Source organism: Lepidochelys kempii, chromosome 7 (assembly GCF_965140285.1).
Source record: "Lepidochelys kempii isolate rLepKem1 chromosome 7, rLepKem1.hap1, whole genome shotgun sequence".
Classification (NCBI taxonomy): domain Eukaryota; kingdom Metazoa; phylum Chordata; order Testudines; family Cheloniidae; genus Lepidochelys; species Lepidochelys kempii.
Window position 1 is genome coordinate 92791791 of NC_136386.1, and position 19516 is coordinate 92811306.

Here is a 19516-nt window from a genome sequence, read left to right on the forward strand (position 1 = left end):
TCTGGGGCCAGTCTGGCTGCCCAGGGATGTTAGTCCTGGGCAGGAGGAGGTGGATGGAGACTGAGTTCTCCCTTCCCCTTTTGCTGCACGCAGTCGCTGGGTCTGGGTCAGATCAATCCCCAAAACCTCCCCTGGCTGCAGGAAGCTCTGTACCATGGGGAGGTGGGTTGGCTGGGGGGAGGGGAGGGTCTGGGTGTGGGGGGGAGGGAGGTTGGGTGCGGGGGTCCATATGCGTGGGGGTTGAGCAGCTCCCCCTACAGTGACCCCTCCGCACTTCCTGGCCCTGTTGCTCCTCAACCATGGGGAAAAGGGGTCACTGTAGGGGGAGCTTCTCCCCCATCTGCCCAACCCCTGTGCATCTGGATGACACCCCCCCCATCCCAAGCATCACCACCGCCTGTAACCTCCTGCACCCAGAACCCACCCCACTGAGCCTCACCCCATGCATCAGGAGCCCCCCAGTACACAGGCCCCCCCATTAAGACCCTCACCCCACTGAGTCCCAACCAGCTGGACCCTGACCCCAACCCTACCAAGCTCCACTACCCCAGCACCCACATCCCCAGATGAGCCCCCCCCATCCCAGCCCTCCCTGCTGAGCCCTAACCACCTTCACTTGGATTCCCCTGCAGAGTCCCATTTCCCCTGCACCCACAACCTCCAAAGGAGCCCCTCCACCCACCTTCTACTAAGATGCTTGTACCTGGATTGTGCCACACTGAAAGAACCCTGGTACTCTTGAAGAAATTATACCCCCAAAATAAAAAAATTTAAAATTCAGCAAAGTTCTGCATATTTTATTTGTCAAAATAACAGAATATAATTACACCATTTTCAATTATTTGCTGACCAGTGTTTTTAAATAATTTTGATAATTTTATTTCAAAAAACTTGTCAGCAAATAATTGAAAATGGTGTGATTATATTGTGTTAGTTTGACAAATAAAATATGCAGAAGTTTGCAGGGATTTTAAAATGTGTGCAGAGTTTTAATTTTTTGGTGCAGAATTCCCTCAGGAATAGAAAATGCATGTCCCTTTCAGTCCCTTCCTTTCTTGTGATCAGATGGAAATTGCTCTTCTCTTGGGAAGAGCCCCTCTGTTCCCCTGGCCTGATGGGAACACCACCCCCATTGTATAGTGTGTCTACCTCATTTACCTCCTCATAGCCTTACCTGCATAACTTCAGATACATGTCTCCTGGGCTGGGGAGGAGCCTGCTTCGGGTTCACCTACTTTTCTAGGGTGCAAAAAGTGCAAGTTGAGCTTTAATGTACTCAAGCTTTTGGCTATCTGCTTTGTTCTTCTGACCTGGGAGCCAGTGTTTCTCAACACATCTTCTGGTTCAGTAAAACACATCTAGGGCCAAAGAATATAGGCCATAGTTACAGGAAGCAGGACTCTGTCCTGAGAAGCAGTGACTCTGAAAAAGGTTAGGGAGTAGTGATGGATAATCATTTGAACATGAGCTCCCTGTGCAATGCTGTGGCCAAAAGGGCTAGTGTAATCCTTGGATGTATAAATAGGGGAATCTTGAGTAGCAGCTGAGAGGTTATTTTACCTCTGTCTTTGGCACTGGTGCAACTGCTGCTGGAATGCTGTGTCCAGTTCTGGTGCCCATAGTTCAAGAAGGATATTGATAAATTGGAGATGCTTCAGAGAAAAGCCATGAGCATGATTAAAGGATTAAAAAACATGGTTTATAGTGATAGACTCAGAGCTCTCAATCTATTTAGCTTAATGAGGAGGTTAAGGAGTGACTTGATTACATATATAAGTAATCAGCATTGGGAACAAATATTTAATAATGGGCTCTTCAGTCTAGCAGAAAAAGCTGAGCCAGTGGCTGGAAGTTGAAGCTAGACAAATTCAGACTTGAAATAAACTACATTTTTAACCATGAAGTCAATTAATCATTGGAACAGCTTACCAAGGGTTGTGGTGGATTCTCCATCATTGGCCATTTTTTAAGTCAAGAGTTGCAGGCGAAACGGACTGCTAGCAGTCGTACTGTACCATCTTCTGCCGAGCAGCCATGAGATGTGGATGGCATGCAGTCCTTCTGCACCGTCTGCTGCCAGCCAAAGATGTAAAAGATAGATGGAGTGGGTCAAAACAAGAAATAGACCAGATTTGTTTTGTACTCATTTGCCTCCTCCCCTGTCTAGGGGACTCATTCCTCTAGGTCACACTGCAGTCACTCACAGAGAAGGTGCAGCGAGGTAAATCTAGCCATGTATCAATGAGAGGCCAGGCTAACCTCCTTGTTCCAATAAGAACGATAACTTAGGTGCACCATTTCTTATTGGAACCCTCCGTGAAGTCCTGCCTGAAATACTCCTTGATGTAAAGACACCCCCTTTGTTGATTTTAGCTCCCTGAAGCCAACCCTGTAAGCCGTGTCGTCAGTCGCCCCTCCCTCCGTCAGAGCAACGGCAGACAATCGTTCCGCGCCTTTTTTCTGTGCGGACGCCATACCAAGGCAAGCATGGAGGCCGCTCAGCTCGCTTTGGCAATTAGGAGCACATTAAACACCACACGCATTATCCAGCAGTCTATGCAGCACCAGAACCTGGCAAAGCGATACCGGGCGAGGAGGCGACGTCAGCGCGGTCACGTGAGTGATCAGGACATGGACACAGATTTCTCTAAAAGCATGGGCCCTGCCAATGCATGCATCATGGTGCTAATGGGGCAGGTTCATGCTGTGGAACGCCGATTCTGGGCTCGGGAAACAAGCACAGACTGGTGGGACCGCGTAGTGTTGCAGGTCTGGGACGATTCCCAGTGGCTGCGAAACTTTCGCATGCGTAAGGGCACTTTCATGGAACTTTGTGACTTGCTTTCCCCTGCCCTGAGGCGCATGAATACCAAGATGAGAGCAGCCCTCACAGTTGAGAAGCGAGTGGCGATAGCCCTGTGGAAGCTTGCAACGCCAGACAGCTACCGGTCAGTTGGGAATCAATTTGGAGTGGGCAAATCTACTGTGGAGGCTGCTGTGATGCAAGTAGCCCATGCAATCAAAGATCTGCTGATATCAAGGGTAGTGACCCTGGGAAAGGTGCAGGTCATAGTGGATGGCTTTGCTGCAATGGGATTCCCTAACTGTGGTGGGGCTATAGACGGAACCCATATCCCTATCTTGGCACCGGAGCACCAAGCCGCCGAGTACATAAACCGCAAGGGGTACTTTTCGATAGTGCTGCAAGCTCTGGTGGATCACAAGGGACGTTTCACCAACATCAACGTGGGATGGCCGGGAAAGGTGCATGATGCTCGCATCTTCAGGAACTCTGGTCTCTTTCAAAAGCTGCAGGAAGGGACTTTATTCCCAGACCAGAAAATAACTGTTGGGGATGTTGAAATGCCTATATGTATCCTTGGGGACCCACCCTACCCCTTAATGCCATGGCTCATGAAGCCATACACAGGCAGCCTGGACAGTAGTCAGGAGCTGTTCAACTACAGGCTGAGCAAGTGCAGAATGGTGGTAGAATGTGCATTTGGACGTTTAAAGGCGCGCTGGCGCAGTTTACTGACTCGCTTAGACCTCAGCGAAACCAATATTCCCACTGTTATTACTGCTTGCTGTGTGCTCCACAATATCTGTGAGAGTAAGGGGGAGACGTTTATGGCGGGGTGGGAGGTTGAGGCAAATCGCCTGGCTGCTGGTTACACGCAGCCAGACACCAGGGCGGTTAGAAGAGCACAGGAGGGCGCGGTACGCATCAGAGAAGCTTTGAAAACCAGTTTCATGACTGGCCAGGCTACGGTGTGAAAGTTCTGTTTGTTTCTCCTTGATGAAACCCCCCGCCCCTTGGTTCACTCTACTTCCCTGTAAGCTAACCACCCTCCCCTCCTCCCTTCAATCACCGCTTGCAGAGGCAATAAAGTCATTGTTGCTTCACATTCATGCATTCTTTATTCATTCATCACACAAATAGGGGGATGACTACCAAGGTAGCCCAGGAGGGGTGGTGGAGGAGGGAAGGAAAATGCCACACAGCACTTGAAGCACAGCACTTTAAAAGTTTACAACTTTAAAATTTATTGAATGACAGCCTTCTTTTTTTGGGGCAATCCTCTGTGGTGGAGTGGCTGGTTGGCCGGAGGCCCCCCCACCGCGTTCTTGGGCGTCTGGGTGTGGAGGCTATGGAACTTGGGGAGGAGGGCGGTTGGTTACAGAGGGGCTGCAGTGGCAGTCTGTGCTCCAGCTGCCTTTGCTGCAGCTCAACCATACACTGGAGCATACTGGTTTGGTCCTGCAGCAGCCTCAGCATTGAATCCTGCCTCCTCTCATCACGCTGCCGCCACATTTGAGCTTCAGCCCTGTCTTCAGCCCGCCACCTCTCCTCCCAGTCATTTTGTGCTTTCCTGCACTCTGACATTATTTGCCTCCATGCATTCGTCTGTGCTCTGTCAGTGTGGGAGGACAGCATGAGCTCGGAGAACATTTCATCGAGAGTGCGTTTTTTTTTTTTCTTTCTAAGCTTCACTAGCCTCTGGGAAGGAGAAGATCCTGTGATCATTGAAACACATGCAGCTGGTGGAGAAAAAAAAGGGACAGCGGTATTTAAAAAGACACAATTTCTAGAACAATGGGTACACTCTTTCAGGGTAAACCTTGCTGTTAACATTACATACATAGCACATGTGCTTTCGTTACAAGGTCGCATTTTGCCTCCTCCCACCGCGTGACTACCCCCTCAACCTTCCCCCCTCCCTGTGGCTAACAGCGGGGAACATTTCTGTTTAGCCACAGGCAAACAGCCCAGCAGGAATGGGCTCCTCTGAGTGTCCCCTGAAGAAAAGCACTCTATTTCAACCAGGTGACCATGAATTATATCTCACTCTCCTGAGGATAACACAGAGAGATAAAGAACGGATGTTGTTTGAATGCCAGCAAACATACACTGCAATGCTTTGTTCTACAATGATTCCCGAGTACATGTTACTGGCCTGGAGTGGTAAAGTGTCCTACCATGAAGGACGCAATAAGGCTGCCCTCCCCAGAAACCTTTTGCAAAGGCTTTAGGACTACATCTAGGAGAACCGCAAATGCCAGGGCAAAGTAATCCTTTCACATGCTTGCTTTTAAACCATGTATAGTATTTTAAAAGGTACACTCACCAGAGGTCCCTTCTCCGCCTGCTGGGTCCAGGAGGCAGCCTTGGGTGGGTTCGGGGGGTACTGGCTCCAGGTCTAGGGTGAGAAACAGTTCCTGGCTGTCGGGAAAACCGGTTTCTCCGCTTGCTTGCTGTGAGCTATCTACAACCTCCTCCTCCTCATCATCTTCTTCGTCCCCAAAACCTGCTTCCGTATTGCCTCCATCTCCATTGAAGGAGTCAAACAACACGGCTGGGGTAGTGGTGGCTGAACCCCCTAAAATGGCATGCAGCTCATCATAGAAGCGGCATGTTTGGGGCTCTGACCCAGAGTGGCTGTTCGCCGCTCTGGTTTTCTGGTAGGCTTGCCTCAGCTCCTTCAGTTTCACGCGGCACTGCTTCGGGTCCCTGTTATGGCCTCTGTCCTTCATGCCCTGGGAGATTTTGACAAAGGTTTTGGCATTTCGAAAACTGGAACGGAGTTCTGATAGCACGGATTCCTCTCCCCAAACAGCGATCAGATCCCGTACCTCCTGTTCGGTCCATGCTGGAGCTCTTTTGTGATTCTGGGACTCCATCATGGTCACCTGTGCTGATGAGCTCTGTATGGTCACCTGCAGCTTGCCACACTGGCCAAACAGGAAATGAGATTCAAAAGTTCGTGGTTCTTTTCCTGTCTACCTGGCCAGTGCATCTGAGTTGAGAGCGCTGTCCAGAGCGGTCATAATGGAGCACTCTGGGATAGCTCCCGGAGGCCAATACCATCGAATTGTGTCCACAGTACCCCAAATTCGAGCCGGCAACGTCGATTTAAGCGCTAATCCCCTTGTCAGGGGTGGAGTAAGGAAATCGATTTTAAGAGCCCTTTAAGTCGAAATAAAGGGCTTCATTGTGTGGACGGGTGCAGGTTTACATCGATTTAACACTGCTAAATTCGACCTAAAGTCCTAGTGTAGATAAGGGCTTTGAAACAGCCTAATATTATCATTCTAACTGGCTTAATTTGCTTGATTAGCATTGTTCAACTTAGTTATGTAGTAAATATTTTGTAATATGAGACTGTAAATCTGTACAGATATAGCAATGCTCTTTGTATGGTAAGTTGGAAAAGTTTTCAGTGAGCAGTATCTTTTGAAAGCCTAGTTCAGGGGTGGGCAAACTTCTTGGCCTGAAGGCCACATCAGGGTGTGAAACTGTATGGAGGGCTGGGTAGGGAAGGCTATGCCTCCCCAAACAGCCTGGCCCGCGCTCCCTATCAACCCTCTCCCACTTCCCACCCCCTGACTGCCCCCACAGAACCCCCGAGCCATCCAACACCCCCTGCTCCTTGTCCCCTGACTGCCCCCTCCTGCGAACCCCCCGCCCCAAACCGCCCCCTCCTCGGGACCTCACCCCCTATCCAATCTCCCTTTCCCCCTTATTGCCCCCCCACCGCCTATCCAACCCCCCGAACCTCTGCCCCATCCAACTGCTCTCTGTCCCCTGACTGCCACCCAGGACCCCCTTCCCCTTATCCAGCGCCTCCCCTTACCATGCCACGCAGAGCAGCAGGAGCTCGCAGCCCTCCCACCCAGACTGAGCCAGCTGTGCTACCTGTGTGGCAGTGGGGGAGGGGAGCTCAAGGGCCGGGCAGGACAGTTCCGCGGATGTGGCCTGTAGTGTGTAGTTTGCCCACCTCTGGTCTAGTTGGTGTGCTATTTGAAGACCACTTATATTTTATTTTAATGTAAGTCTTCTGTAATTTTTTTGCGTGGTGCTATTTATATCATTACCACCCGTAACTGCACTGACATACTGAGAGTTTGATGTAAATTTTTTTATGTCCTTTTACAGTTTTATTAAAACTGAGTGGAATCCTGTTTCAACAGTTGAAGTTGATAAATAAAGATAGCAGCGAGAGTGGGTCTATTAAAGCTTTACATAGTCTGAAAGATAGAATGCTACCTAACTGCTAAGCGCTTGTCAATAGGCTTGCCTTTCAATTTCAGTCTCTCTCACATATCTATTAGATAAGTTTTACCATTACTGTAAATCCAATCTCTTTTTCTCTGGAATAGGCATTATACAAAGTAATTTTTTTTAAAAAAACTCTCATATAGGAAAATCTATTCCTGAACAGTTCTATTTTAAAAAAAATTAGTTCTTGTATCACATTCTTGTGGTGACTGTATCTTTGAAAGTGCTGTGAAGTGTGGAATTAGCCTTAACTTTTTGTTAAACAAAGACCCTAAAAGAACTGTGTGAACTCATTAGACAATTCTCTACCCTATATGAATTAATGTAGAGCCCTATCTGTTGATTTTAATAAGAGCATCGGGTATAGTGAGTTTGCCAGTATCCGCTGTGCCCCAGAAAAGAAGTCTAATTGAGGACTAATGATATAAAAATCAGAGGTATTTAGTTCAAAATGACAGGAGTGAACCTAGAGAAAAGAGTGTTAAGGGCTCAGTGTGTTACATAGCAAGCTTTTTGGATTGTGTAGAGCTGTGCTATTGCGTCAGTTACAACAGGGGGTGAAAGAGACTTGATCTGCTATAATCTTATCTGGGAGTTACCCTAGGGTAAAGCTCATGACCACTTCTGACCCAGCCTTATGGCTACATCTAAAGATGCAGTCTGTCAGATGGAATCGCTCTCTGGCTTCAGAGTTAGCTTTCCCACACAGTTAGGAACTACCCTTCCCCTGAAGTTTAATCATAGGATTACCATAGACTTTTACGGTAAGGTTTATCTTTTTATAATCACTATACTATCTTCTAAAAGTTTAAATTTTGAGGTAATAACTGTGGGAGTGCTAGACCACATAGTTCTGAAAATCCATGGTCACTCAGATAATTTAGCCACTAAAATACTATTTTGTATTAATTTAGTATTATAGGTAAAACTACTGACAGCTTTTCTTGGACTCAAGCTAGAACAAACTTTATGGCAGGGGTGGCCAACCTGAGTGTGAGAAGGAGCCATAATTTACCAGTGTACCAAAGAGCCACGGTAATACATCAGCAGCCACCCCATCAGCTCTTCCCCGACCCCGCTCCCAGCACCTCCCACACACGGGCAGCCCCGCTGATCAGCACCTCCCCCTCCCTCCCCGCACCTCCCAGTCAGCTGTTCCGTGGCATGCAGGAGGCTCTGGATAGAGGGGAGAGGAGCGAAGGCACTGCAGGCTCAAGGGAGGGGATGGGGGTGGGAAGGGGTGGAGTGGGGGCAGGGCCTGTGGCAGAGCCAGGGGTTAGGCAGTGGGCACCCCCTGGCACATTGGAAAGTTGGTGTCTCTAGGTCCAGCCCCGGAGTTGGTGCCTGTACAAGGAGCCGCATATTAACTTCTGAAGAGCTGAATGTGGCTCCGGAGCCACAGGTTGGCCACCCCTGCTTTATGGCAACAAGATGCATGTCACTGTTTTCAATGAAAATTGGTGAATTAGACACCTGTTTTAGCAGCATAATGACTGTCCATTTCCAATATTATGGATCTAAGTTTGGATTTTAATGTTGAATTAATCTTTAAATTCTGATAATGAGATCTAACACAATTTCATAACTCTTCCAAGAACTTGCAGACATTTATAGGTTCTACTCTCTGGCACCACTGAAGACCAAACATTTGTTTATTTTGTAAAATTTCTCTTAAACTGTGGTATTAAGACTTCCTCTTCTTATTCATGGAGAAAGAGGGGTGGATGGGACTTTGGCAGGGTCCCTATCACTTCAGAGGCTTTCTTTTGTTACAACTACTCTCCTATCTTTCTGCTGCTAAGAGTGAATGGGCCAGCAACACTGGGTCAGGTAAACTTCTATCTTGTGGAATAAAAGGGAAAATAGCATCTTGTTCAGACTCTGTCTGCTGGTGTTCACCTGCCTACTTATATTTTAACATATATTTCACTTTTATTTAGGTGGACATGTGATGTGGAATTTTTGGAGATGACATAGTTTGGAATTTTCACCCCTCTCTTATTATGGATTTGTCAGAATTCTGACAATCTCCCTGAAGATAATTGCCCTTTTTCTCTCCCCCAGATATTAGTAAACATTCTTACATCCATCCCTTGCCACTGTTGGCGCACAGGGCGGAAACGTATCTTTCATTCCTCAGCCGTTACCTGCTGCAGCTTCCATTTGCTCTATGTGTTGAGATTGACTGTGCTGCCCTCGCTGCTAAAGGTGATCTTAAGGCTTCTTTTGGGCACCTGCATTTCCTGACACCAGTTGGTGTTCACTTGATAGCTTTATATGGGAGTCTCTGTATTGGCATCTGGAATATATGCCCTAAATATGTCCAGTGCTTTCTTCAAATTCTGATGGAAACGAGCTGCTGGTTAGTGATTTTCTTGAATCTCTTCTTTGGTAATGAAGTTTTTCTAAACAATGCCCAGAATTTTTCGTAGGCGCTTATTTTCTAAGGCTTCCTTTTTTCCTAATGATTTGGTAGATCTCCAGCTCTCGCAGCTGTATGGTAACACTGAAATTACGTTTGAATTGAAAATTCTCACTTTTATTCCGGCCATACGTCTTTGGTTTCCATATTCTGATTAGTAAATATTCTGGATGTCTTTCCTTTTCTTGGTGTCACTGCCTTCATTTTCAATTGGCCAATATGGTGCTGCCCAGATCAGTGAATGGCTCAAATTTATTGGTGTGTGGTTTTTTTTTTGTTTTTTTTTTTGGCCTTCTAAGGTGACGTTACTGCTTGATGTGTGGGTTTCAAAGATGTTTGTTTTAGCATAACTAATTTTGAGCCCTGCTTGGCATATGCTTTTTTTTTTTTTTTTGGGGCCAGGTTGTCACTTTGGGGGCTGGGGGTATTGTTCAGTAGCACAATATCATCTTCAAAGTCTAAGTCTTCTAGGCATTTTCCATCTGTCCATCCTATGCCAATATTTGTGTAGTTAATGCACTTCATTATGCAGTCTGTGCCAATGTCAAACAGTGGAGATAAAATGCAGCCCTATTTTATGCCAGTGTCCGCGTTGAACCATTATGTTGTCCAGTGGTTCACTTCTACAAATCACCTCATATCTCTGTACATGGCCCTGATGATGTTGACTGCTTTAGGGCTGAAGAATATTCCTCAATACTATGTCAGAGCAGGTTGTCAAAATGCCTTTTGAAAATTAATGAAATTGATAATGAGGACAGGTTGCTATTCTATACGTTCTTTTATAATGGTCCTTAGTGTGAATATCTGATCTATACAATCTCTTGTACCTGAATCCAGTCTGTTCTTCTCCAAGCTTTGCCTCCTCTGCTCCTTTCATCTTGTTTAGCATCACACATCAGAAGGCTTTTCCTGACCAGAGAAAGTAGTGTAACTCCTCTAGTTTTTCATAAGATCACCCTTTTGGAGTATTTTGACAATGGTTCCATGTTTCTGGCCAGGAGGGGTCTTTTTCCTCAAACTTCACTAAACTGCTCTTCCATTTTTAAAGTGTTTGCTTACTGCCAGCATCAAACTTTCTAGGGCTCTGGCTTCCAGAGACTGGCTTTCACTAGGAACTTTCATGCATCGTGAGGAGTTGGCAGTGTTCTCTACTCAGCAGGCATTTGTACCGGAATGGTAGCTTCGTTCAATTTCTGTAACCAGTGAGGGTTTTTTTTTTTATGAGGCTAGATGGCTAGCTTTGCACTCAACCTTCCCCACTTAATTCAGGCTTGGTACAGGCAGCCCCATCAAAGTCCAGCAGGCATGGCTATTAAAAGATAAGTGTAATTTTTTTTTAAAACAATGAGCTTTTGATTCTGCACCAGATTCAGTAGAGGAAAGAAAATAAACTCCTTTTTGTCCTTCAAAGTGGCTAGTACATCAAGTATTTAATAAAAATTCTATCACCTGTAATAGTATTTTACCTACTCAAAAGTTTGCACGAATGTTAATTAAAAGTTAACATTAAAGCTTGTTGTCCAGCCCCCCATGACCACCAACATCTGACCAAGGGAAATTTTGCTGTCCACTAGACAAGCTACTGTGCTGCACTTCAAATTTCTGGGTGCATTTGGTTTGTTGCAGTTCTCCATGTAGTTGCTGTTAAATAAGTTATAACCCAGTCTGAACTTGGAGGAAAGAAACTGTACATAAAGACTTTTCTAAGGCACAAATCACTGTTGTATCTAAACACCTCAAGCATTAATAAATTTGTCCCTGAAATAGTACTTTGTGGGGGGAAGTAGATGAGGAACCGAAAGCAAGGAGAAATTAAATAGCGTGTGCTGGTTGCAGAAGAAGTCTGCGGCGATAGGAACAGAAACTGAGTTCCAGTGAAGTGCCTTTTCATGAAGACTATAATATACAGCAGGAGAAAAAAATCTATCTTTTGTTAAGAGCCCTCAGAGTTTGCCGTTCTATCAATTTGTGCAAGCTCTATATGCCCTTTAAGGCTAACCCAAGCTAAGCAGCTTGGGGTTCCCTTACTTAAGATTAGAAATATTGACTTCTCCAAATTCCAAGTAGCATAGTTATACAGTTGCTTTTGGTCAGACATTTGTATTCCCTTCCCCTAGAGCAGCGGCTCTCAAGCAGGGATCCGTGTACCCCGGGGGGGGGGGGGGCGTCAAGCCCTTTCGGGGGGATGTGGGACCCTGTGGCTGGAACCCAGAGCCTGAGTCTCAGTGCCGCCCGAGCCTTGGTGCCGTCCCTGCTGTAGGGCTGAAGGCCCAAGTGCTGGTTGCTCCCCATTCCTGCAGTGGCAGAGCGGTCCTGAGGGCAGCTCCTCACACCACTTCCTCCTCTCTCTGCCCCCGAGTCCCCGCCCTTTTGCCAGGTCAGAGGCGGGAAGCTGGAATCAGGCAGTGTGGGCAGCTGTTGCTCCAGCTGGTGCCATGGAGCAGGCAGCCACGTCGTTCCATTTCCTGCTGCTGGTGCCTGGGTTGTGGCTGCTCCTCAGCTCAAGCAGCTGGTAAGAGCTGCCTAGGCAGGGGGACCCAGCTCTGTGCCCAGAAGAGCCATTGGGGAGCAGTTACCACAGGCGAGCCCTTCTAATGCACAGTCCCTAACTACTCCCTCCCTGCACCTGAGCTACTCCCCTCCCCGCACACAGCCCCGAGCTACCCCACTACCTGCACCCTGAGCTACCTCCCTGCCTGCACACAGCCCCTAGTGACTCCCTGTCTCCACCCTGAGATTCTTCTCTCTCTCACTCACACTCACACACACACACGCCCCCTTCCATGCAGAGCTGGCCCAAGCCCTGCTGGCCCTTACCTCCCCAAAATAGAAGTCAAAGTATGCTTATGCCCGAGGGCCCAACCCCGGCCCGAAGCCCCGAGTCTTCCCCCCTCCCTTGCTGAGCCCTGGAGTCTTTATAGCATGTTGAGGTGGGCCTCAGAAAGAAAAAGGTTGAAACCCCTGCCCTAGAGTTCAAACTGATGGTACAAATGTCCACGCCTGTCTCCTCTTTGGGCGGGGGGATGGGGGGAAGGTGGAGGGAGTAGCAATCAACAAAGTTTTTTTGTCCTTTGTTTCACAATGGCTCATTTGGTTTCAGTGGGCCTTCTTGTATGCAGGACCAGCACTTCCCTCTGGTGTGGCCATATTAGTCCATATTTTTGCATTCTCTTCTCTTCTCTCCTCGCCCCCCTGTGATAGACTTCTAGATCCTACACAGGTTTCAAACATCCGTAGGGTAATTCTGCAATCATTCTTCAAATCGTCCTCAATTCCCCTTCCTCCTGGGATTAGGATGACTGCTTGCTAATCACCAAGAGTGGAATCTGTGTGGATGGTCACTTTAAGTTATTTGTTCTTCCTGTATGGTAAGTAACTGTAGTTCTTAAAGATGTGTTGTCCACATGGATTCCACGTCTGTCCCTCCCTCCGGCCCCGCTGGTAGGAGTCCTCGTATTGAGTGAGGGAAGTGAGCTTAGGTGGTAGCTGCCATGTTCTTTTTAACCTCCCTCCCCTGCTAACTGAAGCAAGAGGGTGAGCAAGGTGCAGTTGTGGCCCAGTGGACACAGCTTTTCAAAAGAATCCCATGTTCGTATAATTTGCGCCAACAGTGAAATCAGTGTGGACCACCCATCTTGAAGTCACTATTGAGCAAGTAACTATTACTTACTTTTTACTGTCCTGCCAAGTATCAGTTGGTGTTTTGAATAATAAAGGATTTTGCAGACAAACTTTTAAACTGGTACCATTGTTGGATATAAGATGTTGATTCTGCCTGGACCTGTATAATTCTAGATCAAGCCCTGCAGTTCAGACCTGAAGCTTGCAATACGTTTACTAGCAGTTTAGTTGCTTAGGCACAGGAACATCAACTCTTAAAGTCCTGACAATTGTAGTGCATAGTGTAAATGGAGAAAATGGTCACTGATATCCACAGTTTCTAGAAATGTTATAAACTAGTAGGTTTCATGCATGCTCAATGCAAATCCTTGGATCTCAGGATAAAATATTTTATTTTTCCAGAAACATGAAGGTTCTTATGCAGGAATCTTCATCTCTTCTCAGGTCTGAACTATCAGTGAAGCTGGTGTATGACTTCTATCAGGACCCTAAATGTAAAGGAATTCAAGCAGTTCTGATGCTCCCTTTCTTTTTCAACCTGCTAGACCTTCATGTCTACTATTGTGGTCAGATGGGGCCTTACCACTGTCCTGTCTACCGGATTGTTTCACTAATGCTTTAGCTAAGGCCTTCTGAACTGGGACACAAGATGGTGCAACCTTTATGCCTCTCAGAGAAGCAATCTAGCTTCCTTGACCAAGGATATTTCAGATACCTTTTCCCCCATCTCCCGTGTTGTCATCCCCTCCCTCCAAAAAAAAAAATAAAATAAATAAAAAAGCTCTTGGCTTACATTCTGAAGCCTGAAGGTGGTGGCTTCTTTGATAATGAACATAAGCAAGGCCTGGGGTGCCCCACGACAAGTATGACCTAAATTTAAAGTTATCAGACTAATGCGGGGGCACACACATTCAAGAAAATTGTGTGCTTGGGACTTTTAACTATAACTGTTGTTAGTACTCTTATTGTTAATATTTTTTGGCTTTAGTTGACCACTTTAGGAGTAGGAAAACTATCAGTGTTTTTTTCCAATCATATCTTTCCTGTATCTTAAGAGTTTGGAAACATTGTCTTCGTAAAACTAGAACATTTCATGTAATTTAATTGGTACCTCTGTCTTTTAATCACACAAATCAAAGCTAAGAACTTAATTGTTGTCCGAGATGCAGGATGATTTAATCTATTTTCTTTTTGTTGAGTAACTACTATTTTTATCATGCAACTCAGACCAACTATGGATACTCTTTGAGTGAATCCATTAAACATAGTTATTCCCTGGATTCCAGTGTGTCATTTAAAAACTTCATAGAATATCAGAGTTGGAAGGGACCTCTGGAGGTCATCTAGTCCAACCCCCTGCCCAGAGCAGGACCAATCCCCAACTAAATCATCCCAGCCAGGGCTTTGTCAAGCCTGACCTTAAAAACTTCTAAGGAAGGGGATTCCACCACCTCCCTAGGTAACGCATTCCAGTGTTTCACCACCCTCCTAGTGAAAAAGTTTTTCCTAATATCCAACCTAAATCTCCCCCACTGCAACTTGAGACCATTACTCCCTGTCCTGTCATCTGCTATCACTGAGAATAGTCTAGCTCCATCCTCTTTGGATCCACCTTTCAGGTAGTTAAAAGCAACTATCCAATCCCCCCTCATTCTTCTCTTCTGTAGACTAAACAATCCCAGTTCCCTCAGCCTCTCCTCATAGGTCATGTGTTCCAGACCCCTAATCATTTTTGTTGCCCTTCGCTGGACTCTCTCCAATTTATCCACATCCTTCTTGTAGTGTGGGGCCCAAAACTGGACACAGAACTCCAGATGAGGCCTCACCAATGTCGAATAGAGGGGAACGATCATGTCTCTCAATCTGCTGGCAGTGCCCCTACTTATACATCCCAAAATGCCATTGGCCTTCATAGCAACAACGGCACACTGTTGACTCATATCCAACTTCTCATCCACTGTCACCCCTAGGTCCTTCTCTGCAGAACTGCTACCTAGCCATTCGGTCCCTAGTCTGTAGCGGTGCATTGGATTCTTCCGTCCTAAGTGCAGGACTCTGCACTTGTCCTTGTTGAACCTCATCAGATTTCTTTTGGCCCAATCCTCCAATTTGTCTAGGTCCCTCTGTATCCTATCCCTCCCCTCCAGCTTATCTACCACTCCTCCCAGTTTAGTGTCCTCTGCAAACTTGCTGAGGGTGCAATCCACACCATCCTCCAGATCATTAATGGAGATATTGAACAAAACCGGCCCCAGGACCGACCCTTGGGGCACTCCGCTAGATACCGGCTGCCAGTTAGACATGGAGCCATTGATCACTACCCGTTGAGCCCGACAATCTAGCCAACTTTCTACCCACCTTGTAGTGCATCCATCCAGCCCATACTTCTTTAACTTGCTGACAAGAATACTGTGGGAGACCGTGTCAAAAGCTTTGCTAAAGTCAAGGAATAACACGTCCAGTGCTTTCCCCTCATCCACAGAGCCAGTTATCTCGTCATAGAAGGCAATTAGATTAGTCAGGCATGACTTTCCCTTGGTGAATCCATGTTGACTGTTCCTGATCACTTTCCTCTCGTCTAAGTGCTTCAAAACTTCTTGAACTGCTAACTGAAAGTGAGTAATTGGAATGCTTCAGGAACTGGAAAAAGGCCATTTGGCCAACCAATATGCCTGCTACAGTATCTAAGCTATTGGAGTCCTACTGGGCTTCTTTTTTCACGTAGCCATTTATTTGCTTCCTTCTTCAGAAACAGAATTGAATCCTTTCTCTAGGATATGGGTCTTCGAGACCTCAGACCATTTGTTTCAAACAGAGGAGAGTACCTATTACTGTTGCTCCATTGACATTTTGGGTTAGTTTTATACATTTTTAAAAGTCCAGACTTCTGGCAGTTGACAACTTAATCTATTATTTCTATAAGTTTAAAGACAATGTAATAACGGAGATCTGTATCCAGGAATTTGTAGCCGAGACTGTGAACATAGAACTTTATCTCAAACTATTTTATTTTTTTAAAACCCATCTAACTGGGCTATTATAAAATATCATTCTGTGAAGTGTGCGTAGGGCATTCTTTAAGGTAGCTGGAGTTCTAGATGAAGGAATTGAAGAATCAAGCCTATTATATTTCATCTACAAGTACTGGTCCCTATGTGCATTCCATGTGGGTACGCATGTGATCCATGTGCCCATAGTTGGAGAATTTTGAAACCTGTGTCTGTTGGTCTGCACCCCTTGCTCTCCTTGAGCCTCCAACTGAGAAAATAAAGGGTGGAGCAGACGGACCCCCTTGTTCCTTCTCACCACTATATGGCTCAGGTTGGAACCTCCAGCTCCAAGAACTTTGTCATCTTTATATGTTAGTTTGTAAATACGTATGTGTGAAAAGTTTTTACCAGATAAAACTCTAAAATTCTAGTTTTGCTTTTTATAGTCCACTACCCCACTGTAGGTACTAGATATGCTCAGGACTTCAGGCTTCAAGATTTTGAGCTTCTTGCCTGCACTACTTCTCAGTCAGCACTGACCATCAATGCTTCCTGCACTGCCTTGGGGAAGCCTGCGTTGTGGCAAGGTGCAGTATGTGCTGCTTGTTCCCCAGTTGTACCCATGAAAGGTAAAAACTTCTCCTTGAGCACCTGATGGGATCCCCTCCAATACGAGGCTTGACTCATCAAGGAGTACCCCTCCTACCATGAGGTCTGACTACAGATCCCTCACTGGTGTCTTGTTGGGAAGGCTGGGAGCATTCTCATAAACATGAGAATAAATTCTCTTCCAAATCCACATAGAAGAAGTCGGCTACAACCCTGCCTAGACTGAAAGTCTTCAAGCTCAGTCCAAGAGAACTTAGAACATCTCAGGGACGTGACAAGAGAGACTACAAATCCAGGGCTTCGTTGGTACTGGATTGCGATCTGTCGTCAACAGTGCCTCTGGTACCATCCAACCAAACTCTGGGATCTGACTGTTAGACTGACCAGTTAGAAGCAACCACTGAGTCTCAGCTACTGACTGTACCAACTTCATCTTGCACAACTTTGGCACAGACTGTAATTACTGTGGCTCCATCAGTTTGAGCAGACAGGATCCCTTATGCTGTGGGGAGAGCTGAATCTTATCCACCTGAGGACATTTTTGCTTTTACAAATTCTCAGTCTCCTCAATCAGGTCCTTCTCTCATGAAGGAGGTCCTGATTCCACCGGGAGATTAAGCTCATGCTCAAATAAATTGGTTAGTCTCTAAGGTGCCACAAGTACTCCTTTTCCTTTCACCGGGAGATTGCAACTGATGGGAGGAGTCCCATTCCATTCTCTGCTTCTGATTTTTCTCTAGCAGGACTGTTGGTACTATCATCTGCTTTTTCTTCCTTAGGAGATCCATAATCATCTGATGAACTGATGTTTCGTTCTCTGAAGCGTACCTTTCTGGATAAGGGACCGGAACCAGTTTGGGACCAACTTGTACCTCAACATCCATCTTGCAGTGTTTGTTACCCCATGCTATGGGGATACTGCAACTTGCGTTTGACCCATCTTATTGGCCAGACTGGGGACCTTCGGACCTGTACCATCCCATCAGCTTGGTTCAGCCTTCTAGGGAGTCTAAACAACCTCCCCTCCCGAACGAGAGGTCAACTAGAGCTTCCTCCTGAACCCATTGAAGATGATTATGTGCCAGATCCAGCAGTTCCTCTGATATTGACAAGATTGTCCTCTTCTCTAGACGAAGCAGTGACTCTAATGTCTCCATATCCCCCAGTGACAATAAGAAGTTCCAGGATCTGTTATGTCAAATTGCAGGGGAGTTACAGATTTCTCTTGAGGAAGTTCAGGATCCTCAATGTAAGCGATCCGACCTCCTTCAGTCTTCCAGAAGAAGAGCACTTCCTATTAATGAAGTCATCATGGAGCCAACAAGAACAGTCTAGCATACCTCAGCCACTGGCACTGTCTCCCATCCATAAAAGGGCAGAATAATGTTTTGTCCCAGCGAAAGGGTAGAATTTTTCTTTTCTCATCCTTCTCTTAATTTTTAGGTGGTTAGGCTGCCACAGAGAGATCAAGATAGCAACACATTAGATCTACTCCAGTTGACAAAGAAGGCAAGCAACTCTATTAGGAAGGAGTTGGTGTTTTTTTTTTTTTTTTTTTAATACCAGTCTTCAGTTCAGGATAGCCAACTACCAAGCACTGATGGCTAAGTATGATTACCTAAACTATTCCCAATTTTCAGACTTCATAGACATGCTTCCCCATCAGGACAGAGCTCAATTTCAGGCTCTCATAGGAAAAAGACAAGATGGTTGGCAGGACCACTCTTCAATCAGCAGTGGATACATCTTTGAGAGCAGTGGCTATTGTCATTGTAATACACTCTGAATCATGGCTTCATGTTTTGGGTTTTCCCAGGGAGGTCCAGAGGTCTGTGGACAGGTTCCAGGCAATGAATGACCTCCATAGACCATCTTCAAGCACCAGAGTTTTTTCTCTGCTGCATCATATAGTTTTATGCAGTTATGTAATGCCGTTTGCCAGACTCCATCTTCATTGCCTGCAAGTGTGGCTTCAAACAGTGTACTCTTGAAATCAATACTGTAAGAATGCCATAGTAATTGTTCCTGCCATAGTTATGTAATCTTTTCTATGATGGAAGAATCCACACCAGGTATGCTTGGATGTTCCTTTTCTTTCCCCCTCACTGGAAGAATCCACACCAGGTATGCTTGGATGTTCCTTTTCTTTCCCCCTCACTGGAAAAAATTATTACAGATGTGTCTCTTTTAGGTTGGGGAGCTCACATGGACAAGAGCCATACAGCACAGCGCACTTAGGTATTTTGAGAGTCCACTATGTGCATCAATAGTTAGGAATTGTGGGCAGTCCTAAAGGCTTGCAAGACCTTTCTCCTATTCATTGAAGACCATCTTACCTTCATAATGTCAGACAAATGATGGCTATCTTTTACCACCCCCCTGTGCGGAGAAGCAGTCAGACTATGGAATTGATGCGTGACCAATCAAGCCACTGTGTTGACAGTTTGTCTTTCAGGGAACCAGAACATACCAGTGAACTTCCTTAGCAGACACTTTACTGTCGACCACAAGTGGGAGTTACGTGACTCCATGGTGAACAATATTTTTGTTCCATCTTGTACATTATCCAAAGGTTTCAGGTAGCTCCTTGAGGTTGCATAGTAACTTTTTTGTAAGACTTAAGTTGTTATACAGATAACTTTAAAAGTTGTTTTCACTTTTCATAACCTTTTAGAATAAATGTCCTGTATGAATGGAATATATAGGCCAAGTCAATAACCACCTTTATTCCCAGATATAAATACTTAGTAGTGAAAAGGTGTAAAGAAAGCTCTTCCATGTAGTGTAGTGTGTGAAATTCAGGTGGAAACA

General features: G+C 45.9%; 2 protein-coding genes across 5 annotated transcripts in view; one reads left to right on the forward strand and one right to left on the reverse strand.

The window, feature by feature from the left end:
* The window catches only part of TBC1D12 (TBC1 domain family member 12), a 93215-nt gene that overhangs the window by 46364 nt on the left and 27335 nt on the right, over positions 1-19516 (forward strand). The gene's annotated exons all lie outside the window — the stretch shown is intronic.
* Positions 1185-5559, reverse strand: LOC140915148 (uncharacterized). The gene is made up of 3 exons (XM_073354725.2): positions 5130-5559; positions 4122-4542; positions 1185-1239 (listed from the first exon to the last, which is right to left on the reverse strand). Exons 1-3 carry the CDS (start codon positions 5533-5535, stop codon positions 1185-1187), a joined length of 882 nt encoding a protein of 293 aa, XP_073210826.1. The 5' UTR covers positions 5536-5559.

Coding starts and splice junctions, on each gene's coding strand:
- LOC140915148 (XM_073354725.2), bottom strand. CDS start 5,535: ATGAAGGACAGAGGCCATAACAGGGACCCGAAGCAGTGCCGCGTGAAA. Junction 4,543..5,129: donor AGGCGGAGAAGGGACCTCTG/GTGAGTGTACCT, acceptor TTTCTCCACCAG/CTGCATGTGTTTCAATGATC. Junction 1,240..4,121: donor CCCAGACGCCCAAGAACGCG/GTGGGGGGGCCT, acceptor TTTGCACCCTAG/AAAAGTAGGTGAACCCGAAG.